The sequence below is a fragment of the Mus pahari genome, chromosome 10, assembly GCF_900095145.1.
Source record: "Mus pahari chromosome 10, PAHARI_EIJ_v1.1, whole genome shotgun sequence".
NCBI lineage: Eukaryota > Metazoa > Chordata > Mammalia > Rodentia > Muridae > Mus > Mus pahari.
In genome coordinates, this window is record NC_034599.1 from 49,585,587 (window position 1) to 49,607,953 (window position 22,367).

Below are 22,367 nucleotides of genomic sequence, written 5' to 3' on the forward strand. Positions count from 1 at the left end.
GAGAGAGAGAGAGAGAGAGAGAGAGAGAGAGAGAGAGAGAGAGAGAGAGAGTGTGTACACACACACACACACACACACACACACACACACACTCACCTGCCAACAGTCTAATGGAGCAAGAGGTCTGAGGATAGCCAAAAGTCCTCCACATCTAGGATGCCCACAAACCCCAGCCCTCCTCTATCCATGTTGACTCTCAGATTCTATCTGTAGAGAGGCCAGGAGTCCATAGAGGGTGGGAATGAAACTCATCTAGTTCCGCATCCCTAAAGCCCAGAACACAAGGTAGAATATAGACAGGGCCAGCTAGACAGGGCTGGCCCGTCCCTGACAGATTCCCACAGTCCTGCTAGACTAGTCATGGTAGCTTTGTCCCCTCCTGTAACACCCTCCTACACTAACTTCAGTGTCCTCTCTTATCCCGCCTGTCTCCAGGTGCTCAGATGGCGCTGTAGACAGGTCCGTCACTGCGACCCCATACTCAGTCTGTTCAGACCTGCTTTTTCCTGTGCCTGCAGCTCCAGGGCTAAGGATGGTTGTGATTATCATTGAGCAGCTGAGACCCCCAGGCTAGCATCACTTGTACCTCCCTGGGGAGCCAGACACCCTTCTGAGCTCTCCCGTATCATCTCTCTTCCTTCTCTCTCCACTACAAGAATGCCAACGCTGCCACCCACTTCCAGGACCTCTGAGCCCTAGGGCTTCCCTGGCCTAAGCCAATGGTTCTGGCACCTGTCCTTCGAGTGCCTCGGGAAGCAATTGAACTTCTGCACAAGCAAGCTGGGTTCATGCAGGGAGGGGGCCCTGGAGGGACGTCAATGGGTCAGTGAGTTGCCCGGGCTCCCAGGAGCAAGGCAGTGACAGCTGCCTGAGACCCACACGGCTCTCCCTTTGGCCTCCTCTGGGACCTAGCAAACCAATTCCCTGAATCCAAGGGACAGTCTAGCTGCCTCTCCTTTACCCCTGACGGGGGACGTGTTAAAGGAAGCAGCATCCCCCATAAGGCCCTCTCAGCCCTCAAGCCAGGCTCTTGTCAAGGCCACCAGAGGCAGCTTGTCAATGACAGCAGTAAGCCCACTCAGTGAAGGAACCTGAGAATGAAGTGCCCAGGAGTCCTGGTCCAGGACCTGTCTGCATTATACTTCCTCGATTGTTTCATCATCATCATCATCATCATCATCATCATCATCATCATCATCTTTATATTTATTTAGAGACACAGCTAGCTGGGAAGTTGCTATCTATCCCTCACTGGCATTCGATATGCAGCAATTACCCTGCCTCAGCCTCCTAAGGGTTGAGACTACAGGAAAGAGCTATCATGCCTCAGTTCCCCTACTGAAACTGGGCAGAGTGACTTCCCTCTAGCCTATGATACTACGTGTGACACGGCAGAGAAACCTGGGCCCTGTCATTGTCTTTGAGCCGCTCTGACTCAGCAGAAATACAAGAGGACTTGAGACAGAGGCCTGGGCCTCCTCATCTTTCTCCGGTCCCTGGATCTAACATGACTCTAGTTCAGAGATTTAGAAATGGCTCCTTCTTCCCTTCCTTGTCCCATTTCACACATTGCTACCCACACTCCAAAACTTGTAGACACTTTAATCACGAGAAAAATATAGGCATGCTCAAACAGAAGGCCATACAACAAAATATATCACCACTTCAAACATGGCCACTTGATAGCAACTTGTTTTCAATCCCAATCAGCTCTCACTTAGAGGCCCATAGGGTGGGATATTTTTGTTTTTTTTATTTTTTTATTTTTTAGGTTTTTTTTGTCTTGTTTGTTTGTTTTTTTATTTTGAAATGCTGCTTTTGTTACAATATTGTTCTGCATTTGATAAAAGTGAACAAATGCTGTTGTGATATCATTATCATCCAGATAAATTTTCAGGGTGAATGATAACTGCCTTCCTTGAGGCACACTTATCTGAGGGGAAGGTCACTAGAAGAAAGCATGTGGTGATCCAAAACAAACTGTGCTAGCTTGCATCCATCTGCCTGCCCCATGCCCCAGTTAACTAGGTCCAAACTCCCAAGGTGTTAGTTATCTGGCTCTGCCCCTTAACGTCCTTCCAAAGCCCAAGCATTCGGGGCCTGCCTGCTATAGCCATTCCATTGTTGGCCCCTTGCCAACCTTACTGAGGAAAGAATCAGCCTTGATCTTCCATCATGCCTGGCCCTAATGGCAGCTGTGGCAGCCCTGAGTGGAGAGTTAGATGGAGTCCCTGGAAAGTGGACATAGCGAGATTTCACGTACTCTTCCCCAGAGTTCTGCTCGGTGGCTCCCAGCAGCCCCCACAACTCCCTCCGGAAATACTCCCCATTCATGCAAACTCACCTGCAGCATCCAAAGAGACAGCCCTTGCCTTCTCTGGAGCTGAGAGCTCAAGACCGTGACTTGGAGACTCTTTGGAGACTGTCTGCCCATCAATTAAGGAGCTGGTGGGGGGAGATGAGTAAGATTGGTTAGAACATCCTGTGTTCTATCTCACTTCCTCTACTGCCCCGCCCCTGACCCTTGTAGGAGAAGAACTCAAGTTCTGCTGGTCTCTTATTTGCTGTGTGTCTCTGTGTATGTTCATGTCTCCCTCTGAGTCAGTGTCCAGACAAGTGGACTCTGGCTTTGAGATATTCTGAACCTCCATTCTAAGACAGCATAGGTTTTAAGGGTGGGAGAAGCCCCCCACCCCATCATTCTTCACACCTATTAGTCCCAGAACTTGCCTAGAGGCTCAGAGTAGAGCAGAGGCCATTTCTAGAACTCTTGGAATCCTAAGAGGTTCCTTCTTCCATGCAGTCTGCCTTCGATGCTGACTGACTGACTGGCCATGGAGAGGACATGGGTCAGGGTGGCCTGGGGCTCTGCCCGTCCTAGCTCCTTCTGGCCTCCTAGGCTGGGTAGCTTGGAGTAAGGACCAGCTCCTGGACTTCTGTCATCATCTCAGTCTCCCCATTCCTCAGTCTCTCAGTGTGAGCCCTCCCCAGAGTTTACCTGGCTACACCCACCTGCCTGGTTAGATACCAGAGGGATTTCAATACACACCCTCAGAACTACACAGCACCCGCTGCAAGACCGTACAACCCCAGGGACACATCATCGTCATAGCTATGTAAACAGAACCTACTGGAAGTGTGTAGTGGGTAACCTGCAGAGCTGGTCATAGATGCCCCCAGGGTATGATCCTGGCTCCAAGGAGTCCCATTTGTTTGTCAGGGTGGGGTTAGCCCCATCCCTACCCACTTCCCAGGAAGCCAGGCCAATTACCTGCTTCGTACATTCGGCTTTATTCCTTGTTGGTACTTCAGGTTCAAACTAAGTTTTCGAACACACCCAGGCCCACCTGGCAGCAGTCTGCTTAAGAACCTGAGATATGTTTTAAAGCAAAAGGGGGTTATGAAGGGAGAGGGGCGGGAAGGGGAAGACGGAGAGGACTAAGTTGGTCCTTTCTATGTGCACACTGTGAGTAAGGCCTGGACCACAGGGCTGGAGCATCCCTCCTTGTTCCTATGACGCCCTGGTGCAGAAGCGGAGGACTGAATTGGCTCCTTCTTGTGCACACCTGCTCCAGGGAGGATAGAAAAGATAAGAAAGCCGAGATTTCTGAGCCTTCTGGGTTTATTGACTTGGGAGAATCAGTCACAACACAGTGGTTCTCGGAGACTGCTGGGTAGAAGCTGCCCCACTTGAGGACAAAGACTGTAATGTTGCCAAACAAGCCCATGAGCTCCCATGGAGAGCTGTATTCTCCAAAGATGGGACCTGGACAACAGGGCCAAACCCTGTGCACAGAGATGATCCATCTTTGAAAGCACAGACTGGAGAGCCACCACAGAATTACTTGTAATCTCCCAGCATCTTAACAACCTCTTCTCAACAGGTCTGTTTTTAAGTCGCCACCATTAAAGGTACAGGTGCAGTTCCCCCTCCTAATTAAATTTAGGCAAACTGGTTCTGGCTTTCACAAAGCTAAACAGAGGAAATGAAAAGACAGCCACCTGGGGGGAGCCAGAGGGCTAAGCTGCTTATCCTGATTACAGAGCGAGGGGAGCCTTTCCTGAGATCTGGCACCCAGTGCAGGGCTCCTAGGAATCAGCAGCTCTATTCTCCCTCCCTTTAGGTGGACCCTGTTTTTCCTCCAGGACTTGGTAGAAGGGGACACCTCACTTACCCTTGCAGCTGACCCATATGGTTGAATAGACCCATGAGGGTCATATTCAACCCTCATGTCCTGGGCTTAAAGAATTTGGGGTACCTGGGTTAAGAGAAAAAGTCAAAGAGGGAATTTTCCAGACAAATTTCCAGCTAAATTGCTGATCTCCCTTAGCAAAGCTCTGGAAAGCCAAGGCCCTTCAAGGGACAATCACCTGAGCTAGAATATATTTATTGTCCTTCCTGCTCACTCAGGGTTCTAGCTAGTGGCAGAAGTGGGTTTAGCTGCATTATAGCAAGCGCTTTCTCCATGAATCCCCAGCCTCACACAGCTTGGCTTCTTTGTCATTGCTGGAGGAAGCTAGGATTTTGTTGTTGTCTATAGGCATCATTTCTATAGCAGAATAGGAAACAAGAGAGCCAAGTGTGCTCGAAGTACAGGTTAAACCAGAAGAGAGACCCCCAAGTGAAATGGCTCACAGTTGTCTCAAAACCTTTCTCTCCAAAAACATTTTGGAGTCCTGGGGTGGCAGAGCACGCACCTAGTATGTGTGAGGGGGGCCTCATGTTCAAGCCCCAGTACTAAAGGGGGAAAAAAAATGGAGGCTTTCTGTCTGACTCTCTGCTCTTTCCAGAAGGACAAGTGACATGTGGTGAGCCCAGCAGGTGAGATGACATTACAGTTAGTAATGAGGAAAGGAGCCGGTCATTTATGCCTGCTATTCTAGAAGGTTAGACTCCTCTGGAATCGGTGCTGGTTTCCAGGAAGAGGAAGTCTCCTCAAGTAATAAAATGACAGTGGCCAGTGGGAGAAGCACCTGAGCTGACTCACTTCTGTCTGTGTTTTGAATTCCAAGGAGGAAGAATTCCAAGATGGCAGGAAGCTGGCTGCTTTCACCCGCCCAGCACTCTTCTCACACAAGCACAGTGTTGTGCATTTCACAAAACAACCAGACTTGGGGTTCTTTGTCGCCTCCCCAGGTGTGCAGGGAATGAGAATGCCAAGGTATGTTTGAGCAACTTGCTATGATGCATATAGAGCAAAGGGGTGTGGCAGGGCCTGCTCACTGCCTTCATCTTCATTCTACCTCAGGCAGGCACCCAGGCTTGCCTCGCAGGAGACTAGTGAGAGCCATCTGGATGCAGAACCTCCCTAACCTTCCTAACTCTTCCTCCAGGAAGTTCTCCTCCATCTCCCCCAACACCCTCTAGATTGGTTTTTGAAGCTCAAACACAGGAAGTTCCTGGAAAGTAGGGTCATTCCCAATTTACTTCTGTTCTCTGGCCATGAGTCATCACTGTGGTAGCCCAGTAAATGTTGGTTGGATCACCACTTCCTCATTGTATGTGATATATATGTAAAGGAGAACCCTTGCTTTCTGTATGAATCCCTCGCAAGTGAAGATCCACTTCTTACATATTCTTTTTCTTCCCAGTTAGCCCTCAGCAGCGATGCAATGGGTGTTTAATAAATGTTTTCTTGAAACAGCCTAGCATGGAGTCTGTCCATCTGCTAGGGTTCAACTAAATATTCAAGTATATGCTATGGTCAAATCACCCTGTGTCTCTGAGCTGTTTTATAACCCATGCCCTGTGCTACCGTGAGAGGATGAGGTAGGAAAAGTTCCCAGTACAGAGTCATCTGTCATCATATTCTTGGCGGATTGTCATGGATCTCTTGAGTAGTGAGAAGCCTGGACAGTAAGGTGGGGAGGGTGAGTGAGTAAGAGGAAAAGACTTAAATCCAGGTCTGGGACTCAGGTGCTATGCTAAGTACTCCCCCACGGGAGATGGCGATGGGGATGGAGGCAGGAGGATTGTGGGACCCTGGTTCCTTACACGGTCCTCAGGATGGAGCTGGCAGACCTGAGAAGAAGCACTTCTGGCATGGTCCCTGTGGGGTGGCTGTACCAGGGTCACCAGGGAGAGAGGGAGAACCTCAGAGGGCGTGTCACAGCGTCCCCTGGGGAAAGCCACCGCAGCCCCAGAGAGGCCCAACTCGACCAGACCGCCCTGCAACAGAGACACATGGTGAGTCACTGCCAGGCCTAGCAGGGCAATGGGTAGTTGCTCTCCTTTGAGCATGCCTCACTGCTCCTGGGGCTGGTCACCTGACTGTAATTTACTGCCTCCTAAACCCATATGCTCCTTCAGTCTGGGAACAACACAAGCTCACTGGAGGTGGCTGCCTTGAGGCTCTGGGCTCAATATTCCCTAGAGCCAGTTGCTCACCTGCAAGAGCAAATCAACCAGATTTCCAGGACTCCTGCTTTGCAAAGACTTCTGACCACTGTTCTTCAAGGTCAGGTTCAAGTACCCCTCTGGGACTTGAAGTGTTTAATCTTTCTCTGCTCAGAGGCAAAGGGAAAGGGAGCGTCTAGAATCCTGAGGATGCTGTTAATGGAGGTGTCACCTCAGTGCCACCCTGCATCTTAAAAATCCCAAAGAGAGGAATTGTTTCCCCAGACCCTAGTGGTGCCAAGTGGTGGGGCCCCCAAAGAAGGCTGAGCCCACACTTTGCAACACTATTCCCTTGTACATGGGACCTCCTATCCCAGCTTCACCTTGGTCTATATGGACTGCCTTAATGAGGCTTCCGAGAACTCTCTCCAGCCCTCACTTCCATCCCACAGACCCCACCCCCAGCCCCAGAAGACTCACAGTACAGGACTTGCCTAGCAGGCTCACCTTCCTCTTCCTCGTTGCAGCAGGCTCAGGGCTGCCTGCGTACCCCCTGCTCCTGCAGCTAAGGCATGGTGAATCTGAGAACTGGCTGTTGCCGAGGCCCAGGTTCTAGGTGATGAGCCACAAGGGTTGGGCGTGAATGGGGACCCGCCCCAGCCTGCCTTGAGGCTCCTGGCAAGGTGTGGTTCCAGATACCTCTGACCTACATGGCATAGGACCCAGCTGCCCACCTATGTGTCTCTTACATAAATTGGGCGGAAAGCAAGACAGGGACCTGTTAGTGCAGTACTAGAGACAGCTTGTTGGATCCCTGTCAGAGATTTGGAGACATTACTTCTACTGCTGGGCCGGCCATACACCTGAGAGGCTGTCCTGGGGCCTCTTGGGCTGGGCCAGGAGACGGACTTGTTCATTCAACTTTTTTTTTTTTCTTTTGGAGAAGTGTTCCATTTTCATGGTTCCTAAGTACACAAACCTTGTCACATGGGCTGGGCTGGTTTCCTGTATCTGCCACTCAACTTTGTAATGTCAGTGTTATTAATAGCCCCATTTTCCAGATGAGTGAATGGAGGCCCAGAGAGCTCCAGACTTGCTCTGTTGTTGACACAGCTAGCAAGAGGCGGAGCTAGCATGTTTAAGCTGACTCTGACAGAGCCAGGACACGGGTTTATCCGGCACTTGGATCACAGATTCATCCATCCTACCCACACTACCTCTGAGAGCCCTCATCTAGGGATCTCACCCTCAGCTTCCTAATGCCCCTCACTGCCTCTCACCCTGGCAGGGCTGCAGCTGCAGTGACTCCTTTAGTGCCTTTTAAAGCCAGGGTCCTGCTGCCAGGAGAGCCCCTGCCCACCTCCCCTTTCGGTTTCTCCTTAAATCGTTCTGTTCCTTGTCCCCCTTGAGAAATTCAACCATATCTTCATTTTCAGTTATTCCTTGGGCGCTAAACCCCAAACCCAAAATACTCCTGGGCTGAGATGAGAGCCTGGAGGAGCCCTACCTAGCGCAGAGAGACTTTAAACCCTAATTTTACCCACAAAAGCAGGGCACAGGGACAGTAGTGGAGGTAGGAGACTGTGGGAAGGTCCTCCGACAACTTGGGTGGCAGAGAACTACCAGCACCCCATTTTCAAAATCATTCTGCCTTCATCCAGTTTTAACCCCTTAACAGCAGCTTCTTTCCCAAGTGCCGCCTCCCCTTCCCCATCCACCACCACCACCACCACCCCCGCCTGCTCTCCGTCTTGGGACACCCGTAGATTTCACTCTTTACCCAGAAACCTGTTGATGACCCATTTTGAGACCCTCCCAGAAGTCCTCACTTCTCATTCCACCCACAGACTTCTGCACTCAGAAACTGTCTTCCTGTTTCTGGAATCTGTGGGACCTCAGGAGTCCAGGCCCTGTTGACAACCCAATCACACTAAAAGCCTTCAGGCTTTCCTCCCACCTGGAGAGCTACCAATGGAGTCTGTGTCCTGTGTCATGTCCCCATCCCCCACCACCTCTGATGTCCCAGTGCTGGCTTAGAAATGGCATAATTGTTGAGATCAACACTGTGTCTCACTGTGGGTTACTAGTGACAGTGTCTGTACTTGAAGGCAAAAGTAGCCTCAGCCTTCAGCCCCTTTGGATGGCTGGATATGGTTTCCAGATTGATGTGGTTCGGGGAGCTTGGGGAGTATGTAGCCTCCTCCAACAGATTCCTTCTTCTCCAAGTCCTACCTACACCAAGAAGTACCCTGAGAGGGTCCTCTGTTGTTACAATTCTTCCTGGAACTGGATGGCTAGTCCAAGGCAGTTAGCATTTAGGCACTAGGAATTGCCAGGAAACCAAATTTTAACTCAGTCCTTACTCTCAGAGTTGGAAATAACCTCTCTCCCTGTCCCAGTAATTGACAGCTTCTAGGGGGGTCCTCCTTCCCACCTCGAGCATTGAGTTAATGCCTTCTATGATCCAGATGGCATATGGGCTTATTTGGGCAGAGGTGAGCAGACTGGATGTGGCGTAGAGATAATTAATGGCTGGTGAGCATGTATGTGTCCAAGGCTATGGGGAGGGAGGTGCCGTGGAGACAGCCCTGGAGAGGGCAAAGGAAGAATGTTGAGTAGGGTTGAAGCTAAGATTATTATTTCATGTGAGGCACGAGGGGTGGGGCAGGGGAAGCCAGTATGGGTAACAGACCAGGCTGTGGACCATCCAGTTCTCAGCTCATGGATAGGGCCTTGGGCCAAGGTGAAGATAGTATTAGTCTCTGGGAAAGCGTTATGGTAAGGCATACATGATCTAACATATGCCCAGAACCACCAGAAGGAACATATTGAGGATCCTGGGGACCTTGACTGACTGGATCTTAGCAGGATTATGTTGTTTACTGAGAGGCCTCACCCTCTAACATACATCCTCCCTAAGACTTGGCTCCCATCTCCAAGGGTGGGGCAGCCATCTAGCCAGTTCACTTATAACCCAGCTGGCAGTACAGAGACCAAGTGTTCAACCTTGTTAAGCTAAATCCTATTGTCTAGGTTAGGAAATAAATATACCAATCATCAAGTTCTACAACAAACTCCCAAAGGAGTCAGATAGCAAATTGGTCATACCCAGGGCGGAGTTCTCTGGACATTGATCTTTGGATTCTGGCCCAGACTCTTTGCCTTGACCATGTGACCTCAGAACCATGTGACTGATCCTCCTCTGGTACTCCATATTCTGAGATGTCACTGATAAAGGGCCTCCCAGTTTTCCTGGCTGTGACTGACAATTTAGGACCTGGGCTAGAATAAGAGATAAAGCTGCAAATTTGCCTGTTGCCAGGATCGAAAGTCTGTGAGGGCAGGGGAAGTATGAGGGGAGAAGATCAGTATGTGCTGGTCACTTTCCTGTACCAAGCACTTATTGTGCAAATCTTCCCAAGTTTTACATCTGTGTGGATGCATGCATCTTCACAGCGGCTCGATGAAATACTGCTGCTGTCCGCATTTGGTAGATGAAGAAGCACACTCAGATACAGACTCAGGGAGGTGGGCTCTAGAGCTCAGATACCCAGCCAGATAACCTGGACATGTTGGGCTACTCCGGTGATTGGAGTGGGACAGTAGAGAATAGGCACTCTCATGATCTGTGCTGATTCCTGACTTCATATCAGATATCCAGTGTTGTGACAGTTGCTATGAATAATAAGAAAGGCCAGAACTCCAGTTCTAAAATCCTAATGTAGCTGCCTCCTTTAAAAAAAAAAAGATGTATATATTTATTTTTTTATGTATGTGAATATACTGTAGCTGTTCAGGTGGTTGTGACCCTTCATGTGGTTGTTGGGAATTGAATTTTAGGACCTCTGCTTGTTCCAGTTGGCCCCACTCGCTCTGGTCAGCCCTGCTTGCTCCAGTCAACCCTGCTCACTCTGGCCTAAAGATTTGTTATTCTACAACTGACTTCAGATGCACAAGAAAAGGACATCAGATCTCATTATGGTTGGTTGTGAGACACCATGTAGTTGCTGGGATTTGAACTCAGGACCTTTGGAAGAGCAGTCAGTGCTCTTACCCACTGAGCCATCTTGTCTGTCTTTTTTCTTCTTTCTCCCTTCCTTTATTTCTTTTCTTTCTTCCTTTTTTCTTCCTTCCTTCCATTCTTTCTTTTCCTTATTTCTTCCCTCCCCCCCCCCTCTCTTTTTTGCAGGAGTTGTTGGTTCTATCACATAGGCTCAAGACATCACATGTAGGGTTTCAGGCTTAGCTGCATGTGGCATCCATGATAGATACAATCTGTGGGCCTGATGACCACAGGGGAGGCTCAACCTTGACATAATTCTAGCACAAAGATAACATGAGCATCACCCACTCTCCACTGATGGTCATTTTTATTTGAAGTGTCGAATGAATGACTCTGACTCTGCTCCCTTTCTTCTCGGGGCCTCTGTCACCTCATCTAGAGAGAGGTACATGGGTGGGCTAGAATCCCAGCTCTGATGAAAGGTGATTCTCTGCTTGTCTCCCAGGGTCTCAGGGGTACACACCAGTCAAAGAAGAGAGAAAAGAAGTGACCCACAACCACAGCCTGTACTTCTCAGACCTTGGCGGGCAAGGGGTGGTTGGAGTGCCTTTGGGCCATAGAGGGGACTCCAACTCTAGCATTTCCAAGGTACTGGTATATACCAGATAGTGTTCCAGTTTTATTATAGGACTGGTTCATTTAGCTGTCTTAACTGACCGTGACCCCCATTTTATGAAGTAATGGAAGTGTATTGCAATAAATTGTGGAAGGCCACATAGCTAGTGACAGGGACACCTGGCACTCAGGTGAGCAGACTCCAGAGTTCATGGTGGGTTTTTTTGGTTTTTATTTTTATTTTGTTTTCTGGTGTTGGGACTTGAATAAAGTTGAGTAATTCACTTGTGCATGCTGGGTCATCCCTGCCCCTGTACCCAGCTCCATGAAGACCCTCAACTCCACTCTCTCGTATTTCTCAGCAATGTGGAATTTCCTAGAAACAACTGGCTGGGGAAAGCATGCATGGTGGCTAAGGCACTAGTCTAGTGTGTTTGTAAATCCTTCAAACTAACAGTCACATAGTCCTTTCAGCCATCAACCCAAGAATAACTATATATCAGAAAACATACATAATCAAGGGGGAAAGGCAGTAACAGAAATTGAAACAAAGGCTGTTTGTTTTGGAGCCAGGGTCTCACAATGTATCCCAGACTGGCCTCTCCATCCTGCCAAAGCCCAAGTACTGGACTACATGTCTAGGCCATAATGAAGGCTGCAACGCTTTCTCACTCCTAAGGCATCTATTTTGTTCTTTAGCTTCTCTCAGTAATGTTTCATCCTACTGAATTTAAAGGTTCTTTCCTCTCTTCCAGACATGGTAGTGAAGATACCACCAGGACTTTATAGCACTTATTAAGACTAGAGAATTAAAGGGGGGGAATAAGCACCTTCCTCCTCCCCCCCCCCGTGTGTGTGTGTGTGTGTGTGTGTGTGTGTGTGTGTTTGTCTGCATATATGTGTACTTGAGTGTGTGTTGGTGGATGCCTGTGTGGGTGCCTGTGGAGGTTAGAGAATGACACTGGATGTCTTCTCCCATCACACTCTATCTTAGTCATTGAGCCAGGGTCTCTCACTTGAACCCATGGCTCACCAATTGGGTGAGTCTAGCTAGGCAGCTCGTCCCAGGATTCCCTCTTTCTACCTCCTGAATGCTAGGACGTCAAGAGGACTGCCATGGCCACCCAGACTTTCATGGGTACCGGGACAGCTCACAGTAGGTTCTCTCTGAGCACTGCAAAGCTCCTCACTGACAGCGCCTTCTCCCCATCCCCCAGGGAGGAAGCCTCCACCAAACAACTAAATGTGAGACAAGTACAACCCCTGAAATGAAGGGTTCACTAGATGCTCTCAGATCCAAATTGAAAACAAGTATTAGTGAACTTGAAGACAAATAATAGAAAGTATAGAAATAGCCAAGAGATAGAGAGGAAAGAACCTTTAAATTCAGTAGGACAGAATTCAGAGAGAAGCTGAAGAACTAAATAGACTCTTTAGGAGTGAGAAAGTGTTGTTGCAGCCTTCATTATGGCCTAGACCTGTAGTCCAGTACTTGGGCTTTGGCAGGATGGACAGACCAACCTGGGATACATTGTGAGACCCTGGCTCCAAAAGTAATAAAAGGAGACAGAGACGAAGAGAGAGTCAGACCGATACAGAGGACAGAGATATTGATTGATTTGCTATTGGCCAAAAGTGAATGTAATCTCTATAAAAATCCTGGGAGGTATCCTTGCAAAAATTGAAAGGAGCCAGGAACTGGAGAGATGATTCAGCAATTAAGAGAACTGGCAGCTCTCCCAAAAGACCAGAATTCAACTCCCAGCACACATATGGGAGCTCACAACAGTAACTCCAGTTCCAAGAGATTCAATGCTGTCTTCTGACCTCCATGGGCACCAGACACACACTTGCATACATACATGCAGTGAAGATATCCACACACATAGAATAATTAATAATAATGATAGAACAAAGTTGACGGATTTATATTTCCTCATTCCAGAACATTTTGAATACCCTCTGTAATAAAAAATATGGCGCACAAGGTAGCACAGAGTAGACACAGGGGTAAGTGCAGTGGAGCAAAACTCAGAAATTAATTTAAAATTATTGTGAGTTTATAGTGAACTGGTTTTCACTAAGGTGAGAAGACAACCTAACAGAGAAATAAGGATCTTTCCAGTAAGACTGAGGCAGCTGAGAAAGAAAGAAGCCAAAGCTGTTCCCCAGCCACACACACACCCAAACACACACCCACACACACACACACCCAAACACACACACACACACACACAACACACACACACATTCAAGATGGGACAAACTAATAAAAGTTATGTGATCTAATTATTCAATGTGAACTCAATTATTGAATGAAAAAGCTAAAGCTATAAAAACACTGAAAGAAGTAAATTTTATAGCCTTGAATTAAGCAACGATTTCTAATACTTGCCACCAAAAATATAAGCAACAAAAGAAAAGCAGATAAATTAGACGTAATCAAAATGAAAACTATCTGAGCTTCAAAGGACACTTTCAAGAACCCGAAAAAGTTAACCCAGGAAAACAAGAGGAAATATTCTCCAAATCAGATATGTGGTCAGGAGACTTGTCTTTAGGATATGTAGAGAGCCCTTGCTAAGGCTGATGGTGGCGCATGCCTTTAATCCCAGCGCTTGGGAGCAGAGAAAGGCAGATCTCTGTGAGTTCAAAGTCAGCCTGGTCTACATAGTGAATTCCAGGACAGCCAGGGCTACAGACACAAACCAAGCCAAACCAAACCAAACCAAACCAATACCAATACCAATACCAATACCAATACCAATACCAATACCAATACCAACAAAAACTAACCTTTGCCACTCAAAAATAAACAGGAGAATTGAAAAGACTTCTCTCTGAAGAAGTATAAACATGGACAAAATCTTTAAAGGTTACTTAACATCGTCAGCCATTGGGACACACAATTCAAAGCCACACGAAATAACAGCTTACACCTGCCAGGCTTGCTGTAATGAAAGGGCAGGTGTGTTGGCAAAGATGTTAAAGCCCTGTTGCCCTTGCTGCTGCAACTGCTCAAACGCCAGCGTCTTTCTTCCTGCTTCTCAAGAGTATGTGTTGAGCTGGGTATGGGATGAACTCTTTAACCCCAAAACTTGGTAGGCAGGTAGGTCTCTAATTTTGAGGACAGCCTGGTCTATATAGACATGTCTAGACTAGCTAAGAGTCCATAGTGACACCCTGTCTCAAAAAGGGAAATAAGAAATGTAAAGTTTATGTATTGAATTTCATCTGACCTAGCAACTCCCTCATAGAAATATATCCAGGAGAACCAGAAATAGATATCGACACCCAAACTGAGACACAAATATTCATAATAGTCTGATAAATTATAACACCCAAGTGTCCATCGGTGGATGGGGGGGTAAACAAGCTGTAATATATAAAGGAATATTATTTAGCCATAGAAGGAATGAAAAACTGCTGCACCTTCCACTTGGGAGGCTGTGGCAAGAGAACTGCTTTGAGTTCAAGGCCAGCCTTGGTAGCAAAGAGAGAGCCTGTCTCAAAACCATCCCACGCACACAAAGGGAAGGAGATGATAATAAATGTTATATCACCAGTAAACCGTGAAAGCATTAACACTAAGTGAGAGGGAAAATGGAAATAGGTCAGATATCAGTTCGTCTCAGTAGAACATCTCAGCAGAGACAAATTAGTGGCTTCCTCAGACTAAAGGCGTCAAAGAACTTATGGGTACAGGTGAAAACAGTATTCCAAAATCTGTGGTGGTTATGGTTACACATCCTTGTGAATATACCACTAAACAAACTATACACTTTAACCGAGTGAATTTTATATATGCGACTGTATTTCAGTGAAGCCATAATATTTTTCAAAATAAAGGGATTTATAGTGACCTATTAAATACTTTAACATACATTTATAATACATACATATTTAATGCTCCAATATACATTACACACACACACACACACACACACACACACACACACACACACACACACTAGAATTCCTAAGAAGAAAGGGAGAATGGGGCATAGAGACATATTTGAAGAAACTATGTCTATATTTTTTTAAGTTAGGCTAAAAAAATTAATCTATAAATTACACATGAAAATCTAGAATATTCGTGTCACTGAGCCTCAGCTGGGCTTTAACAAAAGGAAAAGAAAAATCACACTCGAACCCATCATGGTCAAACCCCTTGAAACAAAAACAAACAAACAACCACAAAGCCAAGAGGCCAGTATTTTAAAGGTAATGGAGGACAGAGGGAAAGGACACATTACATAAAAGGAACCAGGGCAGAAGTGACTGGCCACTGGCCACAGGAAACCATAGAGACCAGTGTGGCTAGAGCGAATATTTGGATTAAAGTCAGAATCCCCTTCACCTTTCAAAGGATGGTAAAATAATGGCATTTTCCTACAAATCAAAGACAGGAGGACTTGTCACAAAAACTGCTATCCTAGATTGAAAGCATGTCGGAGACTTCTTTTTTGAGATAGGGTCTCCCTCACTAGCCCATCCTGTCTTGAGCTCCCAACCCTCATGCCTCAGCCTCCTGAGGGCTAGGATTACAAGCATGTGCCACCATGCCTGGCCACCTCCATCAGTAGGTGAAGCCTAATTAATCCCACCAGCACCCCTTAATAAGGGGTAGCCCAATGCCTAGCTTCCAGCAAGCATGGCAGGGAAGTGCCTAGATTCCAAGGCTGGGTCAGAAAAAGAAATAGTTTCTACCTGACTCTCTCCAAACGTGTGACTTGGAATCCCTGACCCACTGTGTCAGAAGTCTACCTAGCTGGAAGGCATGATGGTGACATCATGCAGAGAAGGCCCATAGAAAGACATGTATCTTGAGGAGTTCCAGAGGGTCACTTCCTGGCATGGCCCCCAAACATGTGGATGATTCTCTAGTGGCCCTGGTGACCAGTCACCGTGCTGTGAGGATACTCGAGTAACTCATAGAGTAGACCATTGGCAAAGAACTAAGACCTCCAGCCAAGGCCAGGATAGTAATAGAAATGTCTCTCGGATTACCCACATCCTAATCTCAGGCAACTTTTAAATATGACATTTTTGGGAGGATGGGGTTTTATGGATGTGATTAAAGATCCCAGGACAGGAAGATGATCTTGTATTACCAAGCAGACCCCGAGTACAATCACACTTGTTCTGAAGAAGGTGGCAGCAGTTCAGGATGGTGGTGGTGGTGGTGATGTGACAAACACCAAATAAAACAGGAAACTCAAATGACCCGTGACAGAATAAAGAAGAAATTCTCATGGCACAGGCAAAGAATAAAGAATGTACTGTTGAAACACTTGATAACACAAATGACATCTCACACAAATGTTGCAACAAGAGCCAGGCACAGAAGGGCACATTCTGAGCAGGTTGGCTTACACACATGATGTTCGAGAGCAGGCAGAGAAGTGGGGAGGCATGAAGGACTTTTCTGGGATGATGGATATGTTCTATATTCCACTTGGGTTGCCAATCCCACGCTGTGCACCTTGAAGTCAGTATGTTTCACCGTAAGAAACATTTGCCTCCATTAATAAAACCCCACCCAGCCACTCAGCTCTTCAGATGGACATTCTGTGAGAAGAAGTTCAGGAAGCAAGTCCAGATGGCTCTCCTGTGATCATAACCTTTACAGTTTCCCAGCACTCTGCTCCTAAGTGTTTTCTACGCATGCTTCTGTCAGGAGACATAGTCAGTGATCCAGGAGACTATTTTTCTTTTAATTAATTAATTAAATTATTAATTAATTTTAAAATTAATGTATTCCCGGGTAATCTTATATGTATTTACATTATATATATATATATATATATATATATATGCATGATTATACATTGCACATACTTATACATTCTGGTCATACTCACCACCTTCCCTAGCTTATCCCCACTCCTTGTCCCAAGTCTCTCTTTTCAACAAGTGACCTCCTACTATCATTTAAAAAGATTTTTATTATTACTAATTATGTGTGTGTTGTGGTGGCCAGAAGTTTAAGATCCCCCTGAAGGTGGAGCTACACAGGGTGTGGGGAACTGAACTTGGGACCTCTGCAAGAACAGTATGTACTCTTACACTGAGCCATCTCTCCAGCTCCACACTATCATGATTGTGAGTGTGTGTGTGTATGTGTGTGTGTCCTACTGTAGCATCCATTGCAGCATGCACAACTCACCAGTGGCTGTACCACTAAAGACAATGACTTCCGATCCCACAGCAGCCATTAGGTGCCAATCGCACCTGGAGGAGGGACAAGGCCCCATCAGCCCCTCCCTCACCTATGACTAAATGTTGAAGGGTCCTGTTTCGTGCAGGTAAGCCCAGCTGCTTTGAGTTCATAAGTGTGACAGTCACCTGGTGCCTAAAAGAGCATCACACAGTCCCCCCCCCCCCATTGTCTGGCCCTTCCATTCTTTCTGCACCACAGCAGTATCTTAAAGGACTCAGTGTGAAACAGAACTTTCTCCTACCACCACTGTCCTTACAGAGATAACACGGTAGTTAGCAAATTCCCCTTCCCTGGAGGTATTTGGGCTAGAATAGATTGAGTCTCTGTGGATGTTATACAGAATGGGTAAGAACCCATTGACCTGGGAGGGTGTCTGTTGTTCAGAAGGGCTTGCCTAAGAGCACAATGATTAACTTTGGTCCCAGCACCTACGAGCACCTACAAGCGGAGAACCTATAAGGACCCAGAGTTGGCCTGCATTAGTCTGATTCAAATTACTTTCATGTGTCTGGGACCAGGTCTAGTTTGCCTCGGGGACTCTGACTCCCCGACAGGTACTGTCCTTTGGAATCTCTTGATACCAAGGCCTTGACTTCTTATGGCTGTTAAGAGTTCCAGCTCTGCCTCATCCCACTGACCTCAAACACCAAGGTCCTTCCCCTCTTCCACAGCACACTTCGCCTAGTGAGGTTCTGCTTATTTTTCAGGTCTCGGATTTTCAAGTCTTCTTTAATCCCCCAGGCTAAGTTGGATCTCTATTACATTACTTCCATTTTTTTGATTACCAACATTTAAAAAAAAAACATTTTTATTGTGGTAAAATAAACATAGCATAATAGTTGACATCTTTACCATTTAAGGTGTATAATGCCCCGGTCCTGAGTATTTTTCCCTTTATTTTCTCTACTACATTAAACAATTTATTTTTTTGTTTGGGGAATGTGCATGTAGAGGTCAGAGGACAACTGCAGTGGCTGCTTCTCTTCTTCCACCACTTACGTTCTGGGGATTGAACTTAAATTGTTAAGCTTGGTGGCAAGCAACTTTTCTGGCTGAACACTCTCATCAGTGCCCCTCCGAGGCCCTTTGGCACTAGGTACAGAACCCATGTCCTCATGAAAGCCAAACTAATACCTACCACACACACACGTACACACACACACTCACACTTACACTCACTCACACACCACACACTACACACATGCATATCAGCATTGTTTTCTTCACATTTTAAAATTACTTTTTGGTATCATTAAACTGTAAGTTTAGTGACTAATTGCAGAGTTGTTTATTAGTGTCTTTCTTCTTGGCATGTATGTAAACTCCTTAAGGCAGAGCCTTGCTTTGTAGTCTCTGATATATTCTAGTGTTTAGTGCAATTCCTAAGTAATCAACAATAAATGATTTTGAGTAAATGAGTATGTTATAAAACAGGGAAACAATAGAGATGGCAAAACATGAAGAAGAGAAAGGCAGGCCACACTTCTGCACTATGCAGATAGACAGTGGCGTGGAAGGGAACTGGAAGGCCCTGAGTGTTCCCAGTGCCGAGGACACTTGTACCGTGTGGTAACATTCCATGCCGATGGTTCCTCTAAGGTTAGCACGTCCCTGAGATGGAATGCTGTCTCCCTGCTATCCTTGGCGAGCTTTGTCTGGGAGAAGAGAGCCTTTCTTGCCTAGCTTGCTGCAGCCTCCTGGACTGTCTTCCATGATGGCCTCTCAGGAGGTTCCTCTCCACACTGGCTTTTTTTTTTTTTTTTCAGACAGAGCTAAGAGTATAGCAGGTATTTCTCATGTGTGGGGTTGGGGGCAGTTTGGAGGCAGCAATCCTACAGACCAATCTTCTGCCTCACCTCTCCCAGCTACCTCATGTCCAGTCCCCTTGTGGCCATCACCATATCTGTTCCTTACATCCCACTATAAGTGGCTTGGGAACCTTCCAAGGATGAAGGGGTACACCTATTGGCTTCCTCTACCTCTGGCTGGCTGCCCTAGGCCCGTCCATCACAAGTAGGGCACATCAGATTCTCTAGACCCGTGAGTGAGCCTGGTCCCAGCCTGCTGGTCTGATGGCCACTCCTGCATTCCCCTGTACCGGTTACTTCCCTGGGATCCATAACCTTTCAAAACTGTCTCCTTCTTGGGTTCCTCTAAGGACTTTCTTCCATTGGTGTGTTTCTCCCAAGCCTGGGACTTGACATGGCCAAGATCTAATCACCCAGGGCATGCTCAGTAAAGTTTCTGGTGAATGGATGGCATGGCCTACAGCCCGAGTCTCAAGAGGCATACCAGTTCTAGGCAACCCTCAGCTGCCCAATGCTGCTTGCTCCTCCACCTCCAGCCAACCCCTCTGCAGCTGAGGGAGGGAAGAAGGAGCAGGGATCTCTCAGCTTATAGGAGGTTTCTGGCACTTCCAACCCTACCCGGAAGCAGATGTGCCTGGCTCCAGATGTGGCAACTTCAGTGACTCCAATAAGAGATCAATGGTCTCTTCTTGCAGCTACACTGCAAGGTTGCCAGGGTAGATTCACCTCCCCTGTTGGATAGATGGGGAAAGTGAGGCTCGGAGAGAGTATGTCTTGCCTTGAGTCACAGGTTAAGTCAGGAGTGGAGCCCTACCAGAGCTCAAGTCTGCTTTGCAGTCTGCTGCCAAGATGCCCTGGGGTTTGTTCTGGGGTTACTGTGCCTGTGGTGTGTATGCGCCCCTGGGTCTCTGAAACCATCTTCATATATGATCAAGGTCAAGGGGGAAGTCAAGGTCATCTTCAATTGCATAGAGAGACACATTGAAACTCGGAGAGGTTCAACAGCTTACCCAGTGTTGCTCAGAAAGCAGGCGATAGAGCTGACACTCTAACCCTGGCTTCCAGTCCTTGTCTGTCCTGTAGGGATCCCCTGAACCTGTGCTCCTTCCCATGACAGAGTCCTTTGCTGCCCAAGCTGAAGCTGGCCCCCAGGTTTGACCACCTCTATCCGTGTTATCAGTGAGGCAGGCCTAGGGCCTGTGAACTCAGATGTTCAAAATTCCTCCCTAGTGGCTAAGTTCCTGTCAACATAGACCTGATACATGGACTTCAGCAAACACTGGGGCTACTGACCCTATGTAGAAAGAGGTGTGACAAATGGGAAGACTTAACATGCGTGCCCCATTAGGTTCTCTGGACAAACTCACCAGTCCTCACTTAGTGGAACAAGGGACTTTGAAAACCAGCCAATGCTATTCTTCGTTTTTGAGAGCTGAACTTCCCAGGCATCTGGAAACATCACCTGGGATGTCGGGCTAGCCTCTGCTCACTGACCTCATGACATCATGAGTGATGCTACCCAGAAAAGACCCAGAGCCTCCAGGGCCCAGGCCTTTCTATGCCAACAGCATAGAATCGTTCAGGGTCACAGTTGCTCCCCTATACTTGTTTCCCTATAGGGGGAAGGGATACTGTTTCTGGATGAACAGCAGCCCACTCCCCTGATGAGTTTGTCCAGGGGACCTAATGGGGCACATTAACATGTCTTCCCATCTGTCACACCTCTTCTCACATAGTCCTTTTAAGGACAGTGGCCATGTCCTTAGCTCAAACCTTGCAGATTCTGCATGTTATCAGACCTTGGCCCTTGTCCTTGAACTACCCTGTAGACAGCCCAGCTGCTTAGCACACTGCTGTCCCTGAGCCCTATCTTCCACTATTCTGTTCTTGCTCTGTTATGGGACACACATCCAGTTCCTCCGTATCAGAGGCTTTAGATAACTTCAATCTCTGCTCAGGTACGGACAGAGAGGGCCAGAGACTTTCCAAGGTCATAGCAGGCTGGAACTGGAACCATGGGTGATCCCTTGAACTTATCAGTCATTGTCCCCCCTATACCATATACCAGGTCACCTCCAACCGTGGGGAGACAAAGAAACGTGCTTGCTGACTGAAAAATGTCTTTCTTAATACCAATGTGACTTGTACCTCAGTTGAATCTCTAACGGCCAACAGAGGAACAGACACACTAAATCACACTCCAAAGGATAAATGTCCCTGCCCCACTCTTTTTTCCTTTACAGATCTGGTGAAGAAACCCAAGACTCAGAAAGAGGGGCAGCTTGCCTCAGGTCCAACAAGCATCGCATCGTGAACTCGGCCCCAAGCTCCACGTGCTGACCCTGGAGCACTGGACCCACCTGGTTTGCAAGTTGTCTTGGGAGGTCCCCAAGCTGGCCCCTTGCTGCTGATCACCTCTGCTGTCAGGCATGTTGGAGTCCCTGGACAGACAGCAGTATCCTGCTTCAGAGCTGCGTGGCATCTGCTGTGTGCATTCACCGAAGACAGTGCGGTCTCCCACAGTGAGAGGCTGGCCTTGAGGGGGCAGCGGGGGGCGGGCATGGGGCTGAGGTGGGCGGTGCCTGAAGTGACCCGGAGGGCCCCATTTCCTCTCTATTTTCAGAAGCTCAGAATGTTCCTAGGCAGTGAAGTTGCTCAGGACTAAAACTTTCCTTTTCTTCCTGGTTTTTCGCTGCACTCAAGACGAGGAGAATTTCAATGAAGCCAGCCTTCATTTTTATGCAAATTGGCCCCCAGTTCTCCCAGAAGGTCTGGCCAATGGGCTGAGGACTTCTAGGCCCTCAGAAAACCTCTTTACTGTCTTTAAAGGGACACTTTGGAGCAAAGGGGGGTCCCAGCACAAATCCAGACCGAACATGAGATGGCTGCTGGTCCCAATGCCCAGCTCCAGCGCGTGTAGCCTCAACATGAACAGATGAATGCAACCCAGGAAGGTTTACCCCAGTCCCTGGCTCTAGATCCTGTACTGGACACAACAGGAGAGCCACAGCCCCTGCCCACAAAGAGCCCAGTATTGTGAGGACAAGAAAGCGGAATTTCCAGTAAAGAGGACTACTGTATAGCTCATAGAAGCATCTACACTAAAACAGGCACGAGAGAAAACCCAAAATGGGGCCATTTGGGGACACCTAGATGCAAGCAAGGATTTGCCCCTATAGTTTAAGGAGGAAAGCCTAGTTGGCAGGCAGCCATGAACAGAGAAGCAGGAAATGCACAGGGCAGGCACTTTTCTCTGACTACCAGAGAGCTCCTCTAAGGTGAACTATATATTCATTCCTGTGACTTCCATAATTAAAACAAAGTAAAACAACTATACTCCAGATGGCTTGGAGGAATAAAGATGCATTCTCTCATCCTTCT

At 47.5% G+C, this 22,367-nt stretch overlaps 1 protein-coding gene across 1 annotated transcript in view; it reads right to left on the reverse strand.

Annotated features, from left to right (window-relative positions):
- The window catches only part of Acsbg1 (acyl-CoA synthetase bubblegum family member 1), a 55,364-nt gene extending 33,681 nt beyond the window's left edge, over positions 1-21,683 (reverse strand). The window contains exons 1-2 of the mRNA XM_021207286.1: positions 21,347-21,683; positions 2,345-2,445 (exon numbers count right to left, since the gene is read on the reverse strand). Of these exons, the coding sequence (XP_021062945.1) occupies positions 2,345-2,445; positions 21,347-21,468 (223 nt within the window). The 5' untranslated portion in view covers positions 21,469-21,683. The remainder of the gene's footprint in view (positions 1-2,344; positions 2,446-21,346) is intronic.
- Between the last annotated feature and the right edge of the window lie 684 nt (positions 21,684-22,367).